The 19,688-nt window shown below is 37.5% G+C and overlaps 1 protein-coding gene across 3 annotated transcripts in view; it reads right to left on the reverse strand.

Annotated features, from left to right (window-relative positions):
* Positions 1–355: 355 nt before the first annotated feature.
* Positions 356–19,688, reverse strand: part of UHMK1 (U2AF homology motif kinase 1) — a 28,768-nt gene continuing 9,435 nt past the window's right edge. For 2 of the 3 annotated variants that reach the window (XM_055587257.1, XM_055587255.1), the window contains 4 exons: positions 18,606–18,682; positions 18,359–18,457; positions 13,749–13,837; positions 2,670–9,769 (listed from right to left, as the gene is read on the reverse strand). In XM_055587257.1, coding sequence (XP_055443232.1) covers positions 9,623–9,769; positions 13,749–13,837; positions 18,359–18,457; positions 18,606–18,682 — 412 coding nt within the window. In that variant the 3' untranslated portion in view covers positions 2,670–9,622. Of the gene's footprint in view, positions 832–2,669; positions 9,770–13,748; positions 13,838–18,358; positions 18,458–18,605; positions 18,683–19,688 lie in introns of those variants that run through there. The other variant, XM_055587256.1, reaches the window with a different exon arrangement.

Here is a 19,688-nt window from a genome sequence, read left to right on the forward strand (position 1 = left end):
GCACACCACAGCTAGAGAGCAGCCCCTGCTCACTGTAACCAGAGAAAAGCCCACAGAACAATAAAATCCCAGCACAGCCAAAAACGAATACTTTTTTTCAAAAATTAAAAGACATAGTCTTGAAAATAGTTAATTTTCTGTAGGATATTTACTATTTTGTCAGACATAGTCTTACTATAGTTCTCTACTTCCCCTGTGGATTGAGAAATCCACAAGATAAAAGATACAGTACAGGCAGTATCGTTTCCCCTAAAAACACACATTTTTAAATTTTTTAATTTTTTGGCCATGCTACATACCTTATGGGATCTTGATTTCCTGACTAGGGACTGAACCCATACCATGGCAGTGAAAGCAATGAGTCCTAACCACCGGACCACCAAGGAATTGCTGGAAAACACATTTTAAATGAAGCGTTAGCATTTATTACAAGAAAAGGGACAGATTTAAATATAAATCTAAGCAAGTGTTTTGCAAACTATTCTGCAGGACACTAACATCCCACAAATTCCCAATAGGCATTTTTAAACATAGAATAATTTTGATCGGGTCTTGCTGCTGCTAAGTCGCGTCAAGTCATGTCCGACTCTGTGCGACCCCCTAGACGGCAGTCCAACAGGCTCCTCTGTCCCTGGGATTCTCCAGGCAAGAACACTGGAGTGGGTTGCCATTTCCTTCTCCAATCATGAAAGTGAAAAGTGAAAGTGAAGTCTCTCAGTCATGTCCAACTCTTAGCGACCCCATGGACTGCAGCCCACCAGGCTCCTCCATCCATGGGATTTTCCAGCCAAGAGTACTGGAGTGGTGCCATTGCCTTCTCCATGACTGGGTCTTAGGGAAGAGAAAAAAAAAAAGGTTATAAAAGACATTTAGACAGTTGAGACAAACTGAATATAGACTGTGTATTGAATATCGCTGTATTGATGCTAAATTCCAAGTGTGTGATAAAGCTTTCATGGTTGTCGAAAGGTTGGGCAGACTTAGCTTCCACTGCAGGTCCAGGTGATGACGACAGCCGTCCCTGTGCCAACCTTAGCAGTTCTCCACCAATAGGTCTGCACTTGTATGCACGGTACCTGTCCTCAAATATAGGAAAAAGCATGGAATGTGTAACAAGATGGGTAGTTTAGTATAGACAAAGCATAAACAGAGAAAGGGAGGAAATGCAGCACGATTTGTAGAAGCCAGATTGTGAAAAATCTTATGTGCCAATCCAAGGGAATTAGATATTATTTTGAAGGCAAATAGGCAGGAAAAGAGATAGGAAATAATGTGAAGAATTTTTTAAGTACAGAGTAGCATGATCAGGTTTATTTCTAAAAATTAAAACTGTCAACATTGCAAAGTAGAGGCTGGAGAGCATGAGACTGAAGATGAGGATCTTGTTAGAAGATAAAGTAAGGAGATCAAGGACTAAAATAAGTAGCATCAGAGGAAATGGAAAAGGGAAGATGGACCAGAGAGGAATTGTTGAGCTGCCTAGAAGGCAATCCAGCATAGTGGTGTTAAGAGCACTATTTTAGAGCCAGGCATTCATTTACCTACTGTGTAACCATCAGCAGTAAATCATCTAAATGAGCATTCCACCCCACCACAATGAAGTGAATACCAGTTATCTTCTTCACAGGCTTGTGATTAAGGATAAATGTGGGGTAAAAAATGATAACGTACAAACAAGTGTGAGCACAGTGCCAGGCACAAAAGAAGTTCTGTTAGTTAATATTATTACTGCAATTATCAGGGAGAAGAAGGGATTGAAAATGATTCCCAATTAGCTAGAATCTGGTCTGGCTTTTCAATCCTACAGCCCACACCCTTTGTTCAGACCAATGCTTCTCAAAGTATGGTCTCCAGAGCACCAGCAGCCGCATAACCCAACAACTTGGTAGAAATGCAAATTCTCAAACCCAGCGAAAACTATAGTTATAACTCTAGAGCTTAGGGTCCAACACTCTACATTTTAACAAGCCCTCCCTGGTGACTCTGTTATACACGGAGTGTGAGAATTACTCATTTAAATACTCCTTTTCTCTAGTCTGAGCTCTTAAAACAGTCTCTTAGGGTATCCTTCTCGGCAGTCTCTTTCCCTTGAATTCATCACACAGAACAGCCATGTTTTTTTCCTAAAAAACATGCCACACCAGGATATGATTACCATCTGTAAGTCACAGTAAATGTTGGCAAGTTTATTTATCCTATTTGGGCTTTAGTTTTCATAAACATAAAAGGGAACGTTAAACATGACATAATCTAAAATAGTACCATCATCTAGGAGATGCTCCACACTGATGGTTGAACCTACGATCTCACACTGTTGTCAGAAATTAAGTCACTTGATTAAAGCCATCCAACTTGATAAAAGATCCAAGATTAGAACACAAGTTTCTCAATTATGAATTCTGGTTCTTTTCATGAGATAAGGCTCTTTCTACATAATCAAAAACATTTATTCCAAAATAAAAAATTACATTTTGGTATTGTCAGTTTATGCACTATTTTCAAAAGTGAAAAATTATATTCTTTAGAAATGAATGAAACAAGCTACATGAAAAGTTTTCAATGGTAGCTCTCAGTAAAAATTAAATCATAAAATAAGTATACTTACCTGTTATCTAAACTTGAATATTTATACTAAACACAGAAATAGTTGAAATATAAAAAGCAATTCATTTGTTTTTAAGCTTTATTTTATCACCCTTATCAAACACACACACATCAAAAAGCATATCAACAGTGCATCTTATGGTAAGTCAGTTTACAACAAAACTGAACAAGGCAATCGTGTTTACAGATAAAGTTTTCAGCAAAAAAACTATATGCAATTCAGTTAATTGAAATGCTGTGTCCATACATTTTTAGCATATAGGAAAGTGGAAAATAAAAGTTTTTTGCTACTCAGCAAGAAAAAACATGTTTAAAAGACTTGAATAGAAATCAGAAATATAGAGATTTGAGAAAAGAATTTCTTGGTACTGATACACATCTACATTTATAGTCCCACTCAGTTATTTATTTATTTTTTTTAATCACAAAAAAGTAAGACATCACCGAGAACAGAGAACCATAGTGCCAAGAAATGCCAAGAAATACCACTGAAACAACTGGTAGAAATGTTACAGACAGCTGTTGTGTACTGTAATATTCTTGTAGTTCTGAGGTGAAGGTAAACCAACAGGAGAGAATACTCCTTATAACTGGCTTTGGTTTAAGTGATCGTTCACATTTTTCTAACCATACCTTCTAAGCAAGAACACAGCTATTACATGTTATTGAGGGAAAACAGTAGTAGGTTTTAATGTTCACAACCAACCACTCCAGTGCCAATACAGGAAGCCATAAATTCTCAAAATCTATTGATCATAACTGGATTTCAAAGAGTGAACAAAAGAACAAAGATGGAGTCCTTTGGGGGGAAAAATCTGTTCTACCCCAGATTTGACACTGTTTGGAGGATATAAAGGAATGTTAAATTATTTAAGATTTTTTTTCAAAAAAAAAAAAAAAAGAACGAAGGAGTTAAATTCTGCTGGAAAGAGACATGACAGCTTTACACCCTACAAAGTAGATATTCCCCAGAGATGCATCGTAACTTTTTCTTTACCGTACTTAACACGCCTTACTTCCGTGAGGCGCTGCAGCACTGCAGCGAGTGCATGCTAGGGCCACCCGCTGAACCCATGTGCAGGGACACGCAGGCGGCTGGTCCCCAGCTGCTTTCTGAGCCTTGACGTGCATAAGTGTTGATGTGTACCAAATACACAAAAGATCGAGTCCCATTTAAATATTTATTTTTAAAAATCTGACCAAACTGAATATGGATATTTAATCTGGTCTCATACACTCTTAAAATAATTTTTTGGGGAAACAATGATGAGGAATGTATAGAAAAGGCAATGTTTCTACGTTACAGGTACCAAAGTTGGATTTTTAAAAATAAATATCATTTTTAGGTCATAAACTATATGAACAATTAATAACACCTTAAAAAGGAAGCCATTTTCTTCCCCTCATCTCTTTGTTTATATTACTTTTCTCTTCTTTACTCTTAAATCTGGGAGATTTTTGACAACCCATGCTAATAAAATAGCTATAGACAATTCAAAAAACTGAAAAGATTTTGAGTCCATAAATGCATGATTTTGGATGTGTAATACAGAACACCTTACTACATTTTCTTTTACACACTCACTATCCTGACATCATGAATACTACTAAGGAAAGAGCTTAGAAAGGGAAGGGAATTCCAACTGGGACAGAACCAACTACATATAATTCTCTTGCTGACAATCAAGAGTTTATGATAAGAAATAGCTCTGATGTTATTACCTAAGAGTTTTGCAAATAGGAATAAAAATTCTGACAATTCCAGTTTGGGGTTTTTTCCTTCAGAGTGTGACTTATTCTCATCATACAAAGTAGTATAACAAAATAAGCTCTTTTACTTCACAACAAGGATCAACAGTCACATGGATCAATAGTCACATAAGGCAAGACGAGACAGAATGCTCTGTTCTCTCTGATCACAAAGCTAATCATAAAACATACATGACTTTCAAAAAAGCCCTCGGTTTCCTTTAGGATGCTGTGAAAGTTACTTTATTTAATGGGAAATAACTTGCAGTCATTTGATAAATTTCCCATGAATTCTGGCATTGATAGTGCCACAAACGTAACTGCCATGATTATGACAACTCTCTGAAAAGCACAAATAAAGCAAATAAAACATTAATCCTTCTAAATAGTGTAATGGACAACAAAAGTGCTGAGTTGTAGGAAAATGAATACAAACTTCACATCAGGAGAACAAAGATTATGTAAACTATGTATCTCATATCCTGAAGATCACCTTCATGACCACCCATAAACGATTTTCTAAATGCTCTCTGGTTTTCAGGTACTTCTTTTACAGCCCATTTCTCCTATAAAAGCCCAAAATTGCAGCAAAAAGGTAAAACTGTATGCCTTCTTAAATGTCCATAAGTGCTTGTCAATCACATGTCACTGTGTTAATCTACTGGTCATTCACTGTGTGAATTAAAACATTTTTCACTGTGTTACCCAGTGAAAAACACTGGATAACAAACATGATATATATCCTGTGGTGTCAGAGAAGACGCTAACCTAAAACAAAACAAAATCTCTACAATTTTGGGTACTTCAGAAACTAAAACCATACTCCTCTATCACTAAGAAAATGTAACTTACCCAAATATACCACAAGAGGCTCAGATGAATTCCATTTCACAGAGATTCAACATTCTTTTATTCATTGAGAAAGCTAGAAAGGGATACTAACCTGAAAAGGCTAACATTTCAAAAGTAAAGGTGATTTATTGAGCACCTTAAGAAATGGAAATTCTTTTGAGCTGTGACCAAAGTTTGGTCTGTATTGTGACCACAATTAACAAGAAATCAATTTTATCAGAGAGCTAGAGTAGTAAGATTTGAAGAAGGAACATAGTATTAAAAATGGAACTACATCCAAGGAAGGATTAGATTCTGCTAGACAACTGTGACTTTCCATTATATGTAATACTGGGGAAAAAAACTAAATATGAACAGTTTTACACATACAAAAAAAAAAGGCAAACCAAGGATGTGTTGGAGTTTTATACTACATGACTCAAACTAAAAGCTATTCCAAGGAAAAGGCAAAGGAGCAGTAACTACTATCCTCTGGGAAGGTTGCACCCAAATGAGTTTTAATATTTTCCAGGAAACACAAGGCACTTGCTTAAATCTTTGAGTGTCTACACATCCACCAGACTAAAGTCATGATGCGATTCCATCTGTACCCTAACCTGAATAAAGCCACCTAGCACGTACCCTTGCATGAAAGTCCAGGTAAAACATGTGGTTACTGAGTGTCTCCCCCACCCCAACCCAGTAACTATGTCAGTATAATTACCATCAGCTACTATGGTGCTGATTTTCATTAAATTATAAAAAATAAAATGTCACGCTGCCAAATATAACTAATAGCAGAAATTATGTAAGCTAGGCCTAATTTTATACGGTTAGGATAAAAGCCTAAGAAAATGATGTCAAAATGTCAGAACCTGCATTTGAGAAATAACTCAAATGAGTCATAACACAGCATCTGAGTATTGTAACTCTGACTATAATTTATTTCAGAAAGGTAACTGACTCCCTTACCAGCGTGAAGCACAGTGAACTAAGACAGAAACAAACCTTAGCCCATAGTTTCTCTTCAACTTCCTTTACACGGCAGCACTCTTTCTGGCAACATTCCTTATAATAAATTTGCAAGTACAAGTAACTGGATTCTAGAAAAGAAGTTAAATAATAATTCAGATTTTTTTTAAAGGCTAATTTAACATAGCTCAGCACTCTTTTATTTAGCAGCCAGAGTACCTTTAAAAAGAAGGCAATACCTGTTTCAATGAAAACAGGGAGAAGGATGAGAAAAACTGTACTTATGGTTTTGTTCTAAAAGCAGCCATAGCAGTGGCTCGAGGAGGCATAGCAGAGAATTTTCTTCCTAAAGATGTGCTATGCTGATGGCCACAAACAAGGAAGACATCCAGTAATAATAAATGCAACCAATCTCTTATTGCAAGAGGCTCATTTTGTTATTATGCCTTTAAAATGCAGCAAATAGTTTCTTTTGGCTAGTGCTATCTTTTACTGAGGCATCCAACCCCATTTATTCTTCTCTAAATACAGCATTAAAGTTTCGAAAGTGGCCAACTAGCCATCTCCTCCAAATATGTTTCCAAAGAACCAAAGATTTCCTACAGAATAATCAATTTACATGCCTTTTCTGGGACAAAAATGTACCAGGACAACATCATGGGACAATAAAGAAGAAACCTGAAGGCAAGGGGGAAGGAAGGAAGCACAGATATTAATTTAGGGAAAGAAAAATTACCTGAGATAAAATTTTCCCAAACTGGTAGGGGCTAAGTGAACATGAACCTTTGTTATGTTTACCCTACCTCTCCAAAAGAAAATTTTTTTAAAACTTCAAGAAATCAAAATCTCTGTGTACATATTTCATCCTAAACGATGATGAAAACTGCATCTTTTAATATTTGGTTCAGGTTTTAAAAAGTTAGCAAGATTAAACTTCTTATAATATTAGAAGAGGGAGAAAAATCTGCAAATGTCATCTTTGGTAGTAATGGGCTAAGAGCTATAAAATAACAATTTAAATCAAAGGAGGCATCTTTTTTCAATTTTGTGGCTCAAATATATAACATTTAATTCAATGCATGATTACTTAGGCTCATCAGTTATTCCCTCAGCACACTTAAAATCTAGTTAGCATCTTCTGTAATAAAATTCTACAGTGTTAAACACTACATATACTCATGATGAATACATCAACAATAAGACGATCAAAGAATGCTGTGAAATTCAGCATCAAGATGTTAGCAGCACACTGCATCATTAAGCTTAGAAGCCCACCTGCAGTTTATTTGTAAGGACTTTTCTTTTTGGTGGTGGTGGGGAAGGGAAATGAGAAAGGTATACGTGCTAACCTAAAATACTTGCCCTTGAAAAGAACTCATTTGCACTGTGTTCATCAGTATGTATGGAAGGACCTGGTGCTTTTAATCACCACAGAAGCTGCTACCCATACAAACATTTATGTTTTAGGAAAGCTTAGGTCTCCATAATACTCTCTCGAATTCTCACCTGAAACCAAACCAGCTAATAAACCTCTGAAAGGGCCAAAATGAAAAAGAATAGCTCTTCCTCCTAAGGGCACATATTAGAAGCTACTTATACAATTTTCCCTCGGGCACCAGGCCACAAGGTCTTTTGGCAAGTCATTATTTATCCTCCTTATACCAAATTTGGCTTCATAATAAATATTAAGGAGAGTTCTGAAGAATTAGGTAACTATGATTAACTAAAATATCAAATAGTAACTGTGTGAACAGGGTAAAATAATTCATCCTCTAAGACGTAAATTCTTAACTGGGCTCTCAATAACCTGCATGGCACCCACAGGGAAAACTATGAGGAGCCTTCCAGCAGGGAAAGATATAAAAGTGTTTTCCTTAGGAAAATAAATAAATAAATAAATTTTTCATTTAGTTACGAAAACAAAAAATTCATAACCTGTATATAACTTTTTTTGTATAATCAGTGCTTTATAAAGATTTCCTAAGATTTAAACCTCTGAAGACAATCTACTGTAAAGTGAGAGGAATCCATAATTATAATTCCTAAGAGCATGTAATCAACCTGTGCCCATGAACTCATGAATACTAGTAGCTTCTACCTGGGGTCACGTTATATTGCTATAAATCTTTTTAAGAATTCTTCATGAGTTTTTCTTTCTTTCTACTTCCACCTTATTATAGCTACACCTTTCTTAACTTCCTTGCAGTCAAAAGTCAGACCACCCGACCAGCTAGGATGCTTTCCTCTAACTTCTCTTCAGCTAAGGATAGACATAAAGAATGGAGGAAGAGGAAAAGAAGGTGTGGGAGGGAGATGAGAGAAAAAGGAAGAAATACAGAATCCTTGATTATGCACCCTTCACCTATTGTTTTCTTTTCCCTTCACTGAACAACTAATTCTTTCTTTTTAATCAACATGAATTTTCCATCTTAGTAGGCAGAACACTATCTTGAGAAATCTTACAATGATCCTAGAAGAGTCAGTACAAAACAGATGAGCTAATACAGGGTCAAAATCAGACCCTGAAAGATGGGGCAATCTATGTATACCAAAACTCTTACAAGAGTTTTCTCACTTTAAGAGAGTTTCAATGTAATCCAGTCTAGACTTGTGTGTTCTGGGCCTCTCAGGAATGGACTATTTTCTCATTTCATTGTTTCAGACACACCAACTCCCAAAAAACCTGTATCCTAAATCTTATAGACATTAAACAGGTAGGGAAGAAATGGGCATAGACTGTATTAACCCACAAGATTCACACTATAAAGAATGCTACTCAAATATTCTCTAACCTTTCATACCTGCACACTCACTCGAGCATACATACTAGACATAAAAATTGTGCAAGATCAAGCATCAGCTTTCTATTTTAAAAGCCTTAATTAAAAAATAATATATAGATAGGCTCACCGCAGTTTCTTTAAAGGAATATTCAGTACTACAGTACTCCTTTAAAAAAAATCATAACTCAGTGTTAAGAACACAGTAGGGAACTGCTGCTTGACAATTACTTAAAATTACCGAGAGCATCCAGTGCCAACTACGGATATCAATAAGGAAGAACCACCTAACAACATAAAGGAATAATCTGTAGGTGATGTCACCAACGCTAACAAATTTGTTAATATTCCTATGACAGGATAGTATTCATCCCTGCTTCATGATCACATGAAATAGTATCTTTTTAAGTTACATACTGAAGAGCAGCACTTGCCCTACTGCACAAATAAAAGATGCCCACATGGATGCTCTACAACCCCTCAATGAATAGCTAAGAGGGCTTGTCCTACGCAGTGCCTAATGTCTGCAACCCCGTCGCTGCTTGAGCAATGGCTGCACATTAGCAGGATTGAATAAAGATACAAAGTATTCCCTTAAAATGGTAAGGGGGGTACTCCTGCATTCAGATGTAGAATAACCCAGGAGATGGAAGAGGAGAAACAGGAAACAGTCCTCAGGTTACTGATTAAAGCAAAGTTTGATACAGATATCCCCTCTTGTAGGCACTCAGTGGGTAAAATGTAGCCACAACAAACTTTCCATCAAACATCCTTCCAGTCAGTAATTTCTGAGCAGCTTTGGAATCACCAGCATTGGCATACTCAACAAAGACCTGTAAGAGAATAGAGAAAACAAAGGAACTTCATTTTCATCAAAACTGTTTCAGAACAGTGCTTCTCCAAATTCGTGTGTGTGTGTGTGTGTGTGTGTGTTGTATGTGTCTCATAACTATTGTAAGGAAGAAATTTAAAACTAGGTAATTTCCTTTCCTGCTGCTGCTGCTAAGTCGCTTCAGTCGTGTCCAACTCTGTGTGACCCCAGAGACGGCAGCCCACCAGGCTCCCCCGTCCCTGGGATTCTCCAGGCAAGAACACTGGAGTGGGCTGCCATTTCCTTCTCCAGTGCATGAAAGTGAAAAGTGAAAGTGAAGTCGCTCAGTTGTGTCCGACTCTTAGTGACCCCATGGACTGCAGCCTACCAGGCTCCTCCGTCCATGGGATTTTCCAGGCAAGAGTACTGGAGTGGGGTGCCATTGCCTTCTCCGAGGTAGCTGAAATACCTTACTTTATTAGTCTAATTTAATTTATTGTGACAATCTAAAGCAACAGTTACAAGCAAGTGAAATGACTGTTCCTCAGTTACTATGTAAGTATGTGAACCGGGAAAGAACTGCCTCTCCCACCTCAGTTGGATGCCTCCTTTGTTACATCAATATTCTTCAAACTGAGGTGCGAGCATCCTAGGACACTCAGAGACTTTCAAAGTGGAGGCAAGAACAGACAGACATCAATCTCCAGATTCTTAACTTTCATTTGTACATTTCCCTAAAATTGGATCTACCGATAAGTTCAGGCAGGTTATCCCTTTTCATTTCCCCTCTCTTAGGAGCCCTTTTCCTAGCTGAAAAATCAAAGTATTTCCAGATCGCATAAAAATTTCCAGTATATAAAAAGAAACAACTTTAAATTCAATACTTTTTCTTTTTTTAATGAACTCTGCCTGCATTGGTAAACAAAGTTTCATGCCTTGCCTATGACTGGTCATGCAAATATTTCTGTTAAGGATAAAGTGTGACAAGGAGACCTAGGACATTTTGGCCTATGATGGGATTTTTCTGAATTCATTAATATTATAAAATGGACATGTAGAACTGATTTTGCCTCTTCCGTTCTATGCATTACTCTTAAAGACAAAGAGTAATTAGCATCAAGTGCTAAAAATTGATGCTCATTTTACTCATCTTAGATATAGCTGATATTTTATATCTGCTTTTCTTCCAAAAACCAATGTGTTTAGCTATAGTTTCTAGCAATAAATACCTCTTCATTAACTATAAAAGGAAGATTAGATGATGTCCAATGAGAATATGAAGCTCTTTCTGATTTTTTAAACTGATTAGTAATTACTCCTGACCAAAGTTTAAATGAGTAGACATGCACTCATAGAAGAAATACAATGCTTCCTATCTTACTCCTTGCTTCATAGATAACCTACAGTTTTACACATTGTATCACTGTAAACTAAATAAAAAGGAAACACATTTTATAACTTATTATGTAATTAACTACATAAGAGTTCTATCATTTTAATCTTAACTACTGTTTATAATTGTAGGAAGCATCCCATAATCTATTTTCCAGTATTTTTTGAATATTCCTTAAAAAATTAACATGATCGAACTGAAAAATTCATGCTGACTTTACCAACTAGGCAACATCTTCAATAACTGAAAGAAGTTAAATCTGTGATTTTAAGGATTTATCAAAAGTTACATTCACTCTCCACTTAGAAGCTTATTTCTTCTGCTCAGTCGTGTCAGTTCAGTTCAGTTGCTCAGTCGTGTCGAACTCTGTGACCCCATTGACTGCAGCATGTCAGGCTTTCCTGTCCATCACCAACTCCCAGAGCTTACGCAAACTCATGTCCATCAAGTCAGTGATGCCATCCAACCATCTCATCCTCTGTCGCCCCCTTCTCCTCCTGCCTTCAATCTTTCCCAGCATCAGGGTCTTTTCCCATGAGTCAGTTCTTCACATCAGGTGGCCAAAATATTGGGATTATCACTTTCAGCACCAGTCCTTTCAAGGAATATTCAGGACTGATTTCCTTTAGGGTGGACTGGTTGGATCTCCTTGCAGTCCAAGGGACTCTCAAGAGTCTTCTCCAACACCACAGTTCAAAAGCATCAATTCTTCAGCACTGATAAAGCCAGTGTCTTTTTGCTTATGAAAATAAAAGTGAAAGTTGCTCAGCCATGTTGGACTCTTTGCGACCCCGTGGAATGTGTAGGGATGAATTCTCCAGTCCAGAACACTGGAGTGGGTAATCATTCCCTTCCCCAGGGGATCTTACCAACCGAGGGATGGAACCCGGGTCCCCTGCTCTGCAGGCGGATTCTTTACCAGCTGAGCCTCCAGGGAAGCCCAAAGCCACACTGACAGCAGAGGATGGTCTGGCCCATGGACCTCCGGTCACAGGCCCAGCACGCTTCAGGGCACCATGCTGCTGTTACTCTTTTTGGTCAAACTTATTTTTTTCATGACCCGGGTTCAATCCCTAGGTCAGCAGGATCTCCTGGAGAAGGTAATGGCAACCCACTCCAATATTCTTGCCTGGGAAATTCCATGGATGGAGGAGCCTGGTAGGCTACAAGATGGACACTTTTGCCCTGAAAAGACTTTTCCTGTTTCTCTATTTTGCCACTCAGATTGAGTCCGATCATGTTAATTCTTAATTCAAAATCTTCCAATACCTTTCCTTCTCATTCCTTGATCTGTCCTATAGTCCCATACTTCCTTGATCTAATCTCCCATTATTCTCCATTCTTCTCATTTTGCATAGCCACACTGCCCTCCTCAAACCTACCAGGAATACTCAGGGTCTTGAAATTTGCTGTTCTCTTTGCTAGAATTCTCTTCCTTACCTCCTTCAAATTTTGACTCAAGTGTAATCCATTATGTTCTTCCTCACCTGCTTATTTAAAACTGCCATCCACCCCTCCACAGCACTCTTTATATCTCTGCTCCAATCTCTTTTTCTCCATAGCACTTATTATTATACATTCTTTTGTCTGCTTCATTCACTGTTGTATCCTACCTGTTGTGCTCAATAAATACTGGTTGAAAAAATAAACAGCAAGGATGCAGTTATTAGTATGCTCCTGACACTGAACGAGGTAAATGCTGTTATCAGTAGACTGGCAATAATAACTTTTCACTAAGACGAGAGTGAAATTTCTTTCACTTTTTTTCAGTTGCCAAGAATTTTCCTAATATTTAACCATGAAAGACAAAATCCACAACCAGAGGTGATTTCACCAGGGGACATTTGGCACTGTCTAGAGACATTTCCGGTGTCACAACTGAGAAGGAGTGTGGAAAGAGGCTAATCCAGTGAGCAGAGGCCAAGGACATGTTACACATCCTGTAATGTACATGACAGCTCCCCAAACAAAGAATTACGCAGCTCAAATGTCAGTGATGTTAAGATTAAGAAACAGAATCAAACAATATTCTATTTTCTGAGGGAAAAAAAAAACACCTACAGATAAAAGAAAGACTTAATTTAGGATCACAGAGTTTTCTTCAGAAACTGTGATCATACTTTTAGCCTATACATTCTATAGATGAAAAAACTAAGGTCCCTCATAAAACAAGCCAAGTTGAAACTTGAACTCAGCTTTCAGGATTCTCAGTCCAGTACATTTTCCTTGTTTAAATTATCACTGATAATTCTATTACAATCAGAACCTAACCTAAATGGTTTTCCTACTGTGCTTAATTAGAGAAAACTGGGCCAAATATTTCTGTAGCTGACCCTGACCTAAATTAGCATATGATTCAGCTGGCTGTATACAATGGCTTAAAAAGTAGATTAACATTTAAAAAAATTTTTTTTAACTGATAAAAAGTACATGCATATTATAGAACTTTTGGAAAAAGAAAGGAGTACAAAAAAGTAAAAACCGTGATAATGCAAATTCTTAATTTCCAGCAACATTTTGTGTGTATCTTTCTTTAAAATTAAAACATTTTGTACAGGATTTTAATAACCACTGAATCATTTTCAAATTATGAAAAATATTCACTTACTTGCCCTCTGCCAGGATTTTCTTTTGGAACAAGCAGAGATACCACTGGTCCATATTTTTGACATTCTTCTTTTACATCTTCTACAACATCTGGTTATTAACAAATACAGAAGTAATCACTTTGATGTAATTTGCAAGCATTCATTATTTTCAGATTTTAAATTCAAGAATCCATAACTAGGTAATGAAATCATTTTCTGTAACTTTTTAAAATTATGCTTAAGTTAAGACTAATATAAATGTAATGCATTTAATAATTTTTTTATATTTTAAATCTGTTTTAGTTAATACATTCAAATAATTTGAAATCCAAAAGAAAAGTCTTCTTGCAACTTTCCAAAATGTCATTCTGTTCCCCCCCCGAAGACAATAAGCATTATTAGCTTCTTCTGTAACCTTCCATAAACTTTATAAGCTTACACAAGCAAACATAATCATATATGCTTTAAATAAAAAGTCCCAATCTTTTTTAAAACTACATTTTTAGACCTTTCAATATCATTACACAAAATTTTCTCATTTATTTTTATGGTGATTTAATATTTCATTCTATAAATTCTCTAATATGTCCTACTGATGAATAATTAAACTATTCCGAAACTGCTTGCCATTATAAACAATACTGTAATAGATAAACTTGTATCTACATCTCATTTCACTTGTGTACTTCTAAATTAACTTTTTGGAAATGGAACTGCTAGGTCAAAATTCATATGAATTTGTAATTGCTAGAGTTACCAATTGGCTTTTCATATAGGTTCCAGTGACATATGAGAATATGTTTTCCTATACCTTACCCACATCTTCACTGTCAATGTGACAAGTGACAGAGATATCAAGAGTATAGTATTAACATTTCAACAAATGAGAATGAAATATGTGTGTGAGATATATTGTACATCCTTTCATATAAATTGTTTGTGTCCTTTACCCACTATCTACTGGCTTGCTTTACAGGGGTTCTTCCTGTGGTAAGAACTGTCAATATTTTGTCTATGGCGGTTCATGTCATGGTAAAATTTGCTGAATCATTATGTTGAATTCTGTGCACACTAGTGCACACTGTGCCCTCTCCACTCCAGGAATATATGTATTTTAATCTCCTATGATTTTTTAGCTAATTTTTTTTCCTTTACTCTCTCCTGCCTGCCTGCCCTTTTTCCTTCCCTCCCCACCCTCTCCCTATTTCCTTGTTTTAATACTCTAATATATACAAAACTTGCAATTCATTTTGGTCTCAGTGGAAGGTTCGAATCTAACTTCTTCCCCACTGCCAACAAGATTACAAAACAGCTGTCCTCACACATGATTTCCAGCAAGGCACGCTTACCTAAAACTAGTGTAATCTGAAGCTGACCTTGCTAATCAGAACTGACAAAGGTATTTAATGCTACTAAAAAGTCTGTTGCACTTTAGTTCATGTAAGACTCTTAAATATTAAGACTTAATAGCATGGACTGCAAGGAGATCCAACCAGTCCATTCTGAAGGAGATCAGCCCTGGGATTTCTTTGGAAGGAATGATGCTAAAGCTGAAACTCCAGTACTTTGGCCACCTCATGCGAAGAGTTGACTCATTGGAAAAGACTCTGATGCTGGGAGGGATCGGGGGCAGGAGAAGGGGACGACAGAGGATGAGATGGCTGGATGGCATCACCGACTTAATGGACATGAGTTTGGGTGAACTCCGGGAGTTGGTGATGGACAGGGAGGCCTGGCGTGCTGCGATTCATGGGGTCGCAAAGAGTCGGACACGACTGAGCGACTGAACTGAACTGAAGCATTTAAATGTTTAAATGCCATTAAATGTTTAAATTAACATGTCAGCATTTAAATGCTTAATGTATTTAGAAGTAGAAAAAAAGGTGTTACACAGCAAGATACACAGGAAAGAACAGATACAGTCTACCCTAAGGTTTACTCAAGAAAGTTGATGCCTGAATTTTGTAGCAATCAAAATGATTAGGAGACAATTAAATACAGTAGGTAGATACTTAAAAGACTTAATAATTTGAAATAGATGTCAAGAGATTATTTAGAACTTCTGTACCATAATGACCTAATTAAAACAATGCTGTTGTTGTTTAATTGCTAAGCTGTATCCAACTCTTTTGCAACCCCATGGACTGCAGCCCGCCAGGCTCCTCTGTCCATGGGACTTCCCAGGCAAGAATACTGGAGTGGGTTGCCATTTCCTTCTCCAAGGAATCTTCCCAGCATAGGAATTGAACCCACATTTCCTGAATTGCGCATGGGAGGTTCAGTGGTAGAATTCTCGCCTGTCATGAGGGAGGCCCAGGTTTATTTCCTGGCCCATGCAGCCACAGTGACCCCTTTTTGGGCTTCCCTGGTGGCTCAGCTGGTAAAGAAACTGCCTGCAATGCGGGAGACCTGTGCTTGATCCCTGGGGTGGGAAGATCCCCTGGAGAAGGGAAAGGCTACCCACTCCAGTATTCTTGCCTGGAAAATTCCATGGATGGAGGAGCCTGGTAGGCTACAGTCCCTGGGGTCACAAAGAGTCGGACATGACTGAGTGACTTCACTTTACTTCACCCACTCCAGTATTCCGACCTGGAGAATTCCATGGACTGTACAGTCCATTGGGTTGCAAAGAGTCAGACATGACTGAGTGACTTTCACTTCACTCCTGCACTACAGGGGGATTCTTTACAACTGAGCCACCTGGGAATTCCAAAACAATAATGAGGGTAAGAATATTATTTCAAATAAAAAGGCATCCTAAAAAGTATAGATTGGCGATTCCTACAACTGTCACAGATTCAGAGAAATTAGGTTTGTTTCATTTGTTAGGTAACTATATTAAGCTGAGGTACATAAAATGATTTACCCTTACAAGAAACAGCGTGGTAAAACTAGCTCCATCAGTAACGGTTTAATTTTCCACAAAGAAAATGTTCAGTGCTAAGCAACTGATATTTCTGAACTTCCCGAGCGGGGGAAGTGGTAAGAACGCACCTGCCAATGCAGGAGACACAGAAGACCTAGGAGACTTGGCTTCAATCTCTGGGTCGGGAAGATCCCCTGGAAGAGGGATGGCTACCTACTCCAGTATTCTTGCCTGGAGAATCCCATGGACAGAGGAGCCTGGAGGGCTGCAGTCCACAGAGTTGCAAAGAGTCAGACTGAAGCGACTTAGCATGCGCACAATTGATATTTCTAAGTTTGGTCCTGACTTTTAGTCCATTCACCACTCTGCTTCCAGAATTCTCTTATTAAACCCAAGTTGACTATAACACTCTCCTAGTTTAAATTTTAACGGCTCTTTATTGCATTTTACAATGGACAAATATTTATTGAATACTTATCAGAAGCCAGGAACTATTCTACCCCTGATACAAAGTTCTTTTGTGTAATTTACATTCTAGTGTTACTATCTCTGGGATTAAAGTCCAAATTCTCAAACGTATCAAACAAGTCTATTAGATACCTGTATTCTGGCTACCTTTTTAGCTTTAACTGACTGTTAAATATCCTAAGATACAGCCATCCCAAACAATTTACTGTTCTCTGAATATGCCACATTTTCTCTCATCTCTGTGTCTCTGAGCTACTTTTAGCTCAACCCCTCAACTTTTAGTTAAGCAACTTCAATTACTAACAGAACTCAGATATTATATGTCTGTAGAGATGCCTATTCATGCATCACTCAGACTGAGTTAAATAGCCCTCCTCTCTGCCTCAGTATTTTACCATAACCTTCAGATTTATATAAGTAATCATTTATATACTTGTAGTTGTTTATATAACTGTCTCCCCTATTACACTAAAGACAGGAAATAAATCCACAGTGGCAAGTGCATACTCAGTAAATATGTTTTGAGGCAATGAATTGTTAAAAGCAAAATAAATAAATAAGAGCTAAAAAGAAGTGAAAGCGTAGCGCAGACAGAAAGAAAGAAGCTGCTGGGAAAGATAATCTTCTTTATTTATTTAGTAAAGGTTTATCAGATGTAAAAGAGTTGAAAGGACCTTAGGAATTGTTCCAGTCTGCTGGGACTGCTGTAACAAAATGCCACACACTGAGTGGCTTAAACAACAATCATTTGTTTCTCACAGTTCTGAAGGCTGGAATTCAAACATCAAGGTGCAGGCAGATTTGCTGCCTGGGTGTGGACAGCTGCCTTCCTGCTGTATACTCTCATGGGCAGAGAAAGAAAGAGAAAGACTGCTCTCCTGTCTATTCTGTTTTAAAGGCCGCTAGTAACCCACTCCAGTATTCCTGCCTGGAGAATCCCATGGACGGAGGAGCCTGGGCGGCTACAGTCCAAGGGGTCACAAAGAGTTGGACACGACTGAGCGACTTCACTCACTCACTCAGTTCCGTTAGAAGGGCCCCAGCTTCATGACCTAATCTAACCCTATTACCTCCTAAAGTCTCCAACTCTATCACACTGGGGCTTAGAGCTTTCTCATAGGAAATTGGTGGGGGACACATTAAATATACAGCAGGAGTCAAAAGTAAGTGTACTTTAGAGATGATATAGTTCAATATCCTCACTATACAAACTAGCAAAATATGAGAATGCTATGAAATGGTATGTCTACTCTACACAGGAAAGACACATTAAAATAAAATTTAGGAAGCCCTGACCTTCATATTCTTCTTCATTCTCAAGATAATCATCGTCCAGCACATTCAGCAGTCTTAGCACTGGCGTAGGAAGCATCACCAAATCTTCAATATGAGGGGCTGTTAAATTCATTACAACATGGTTAAATGCAAACTCCTCCAATAAACTGATGAATATTAGACAAAGGAGCTTGGGAATATAAATTAGTTCTGATATCTTATTTGATTATAAAATAACCAAGAAAAAATAAAGATGTATACAACTTACCAAAAGGAATGCTAAAGAATGGGCTGCACAATGCCATTTCAGCAGGAATTCTTCTGCTTGGATCATCATGAAGCATGCTAAAACACCAAAATAGGTATCTTTACATCAAATCTTTTGAAAATATAACCAATAAAGAAAATAAAAACGTCTAAATATTCACCACAACATTAATTATATTAGCATGACTTTCTGAATCATTCAACTACAAAAAATATTAATGCCATTTATGAGTAAACAGTTCAGTAAATTCTTATACATACCTAAGACATAATACTGTATTTTAATGTAAAATGTTTTTGATTAATAAATACAACATAGGAAAATGATCCACATTCTGTAACACTAACCGAAAAAAAGCTAGACACAGATTTACGGTAATTGAATTAAAAAAAAAAAGAGGTGAGATGACTTTTGTTTTATTAAAGCCTCCTAATAATAAAGCAACTTGATAGCAAAATAAAAACAATCTATGGACAGCATCTCTAACAAAAGTAAGTAACCTCACTAGACAACAAAATCCGAGTGGCTAGGGGCAAACCATCAATAGCAGTAAGACTTGCACCATACGGGCATCTATGAAGACGGAACTTCTTCCGTGGTTTGTTTCTTTCTCTGAGAAACAACAGTTAATCTGATGACCCAGAGAAAAAATAATCCCCCAAAACAGGTATTCACTAGAAAGCACAAAAAACCAATTTGAGAAAAGCAGTTTAAACTAAACTAGGGGTTGTACATTACAAATGAATACAAGGGGTCCTCTAAAGATTTGAGGGGGCTGAAATAATCTAGACACTGCTGCTGCTGCTAAGTCACTTCAGTCGTGTCTGACTCTGTGCGACCCCATAGAGGGCAGCCCACCAGGCTCCCCCGTCCCTGGGATTGTCTAGGCAAGAATACTGGAGTGGGTTGCCATTTCCTTCTCCAATGCATTAGAATCTCTCAAAACCAATTGGCTGAAGCTCCCTTCTAAAGCAGAGTCCTTCCTGCAGAGAAAAGAAATCTTGGGACGAGAACCCATATTGATGGGGTAAATGAAAATTGAGAGATAAAGAGACAAAGACATCAGGAAAAAGCAAGGAAAGG

The sequence above is a fragment of the Bubalus kerabau genome, chromosome 6, assembly GCF_029407905.1.
Source record: "Bubalus kerabau isolate K-KA32 ecotype Philippines breed swamp buffalo chromosome 6, PCC_UOA_SB_1v2, whole genome shotgun sequence".
Classification (NCBI taxonomy): Eukaryota; Metazoa; Chordata; class Mammalia; order Artiodactyla; family Bovidae; genus Bubalus; species Bubalus kerabau.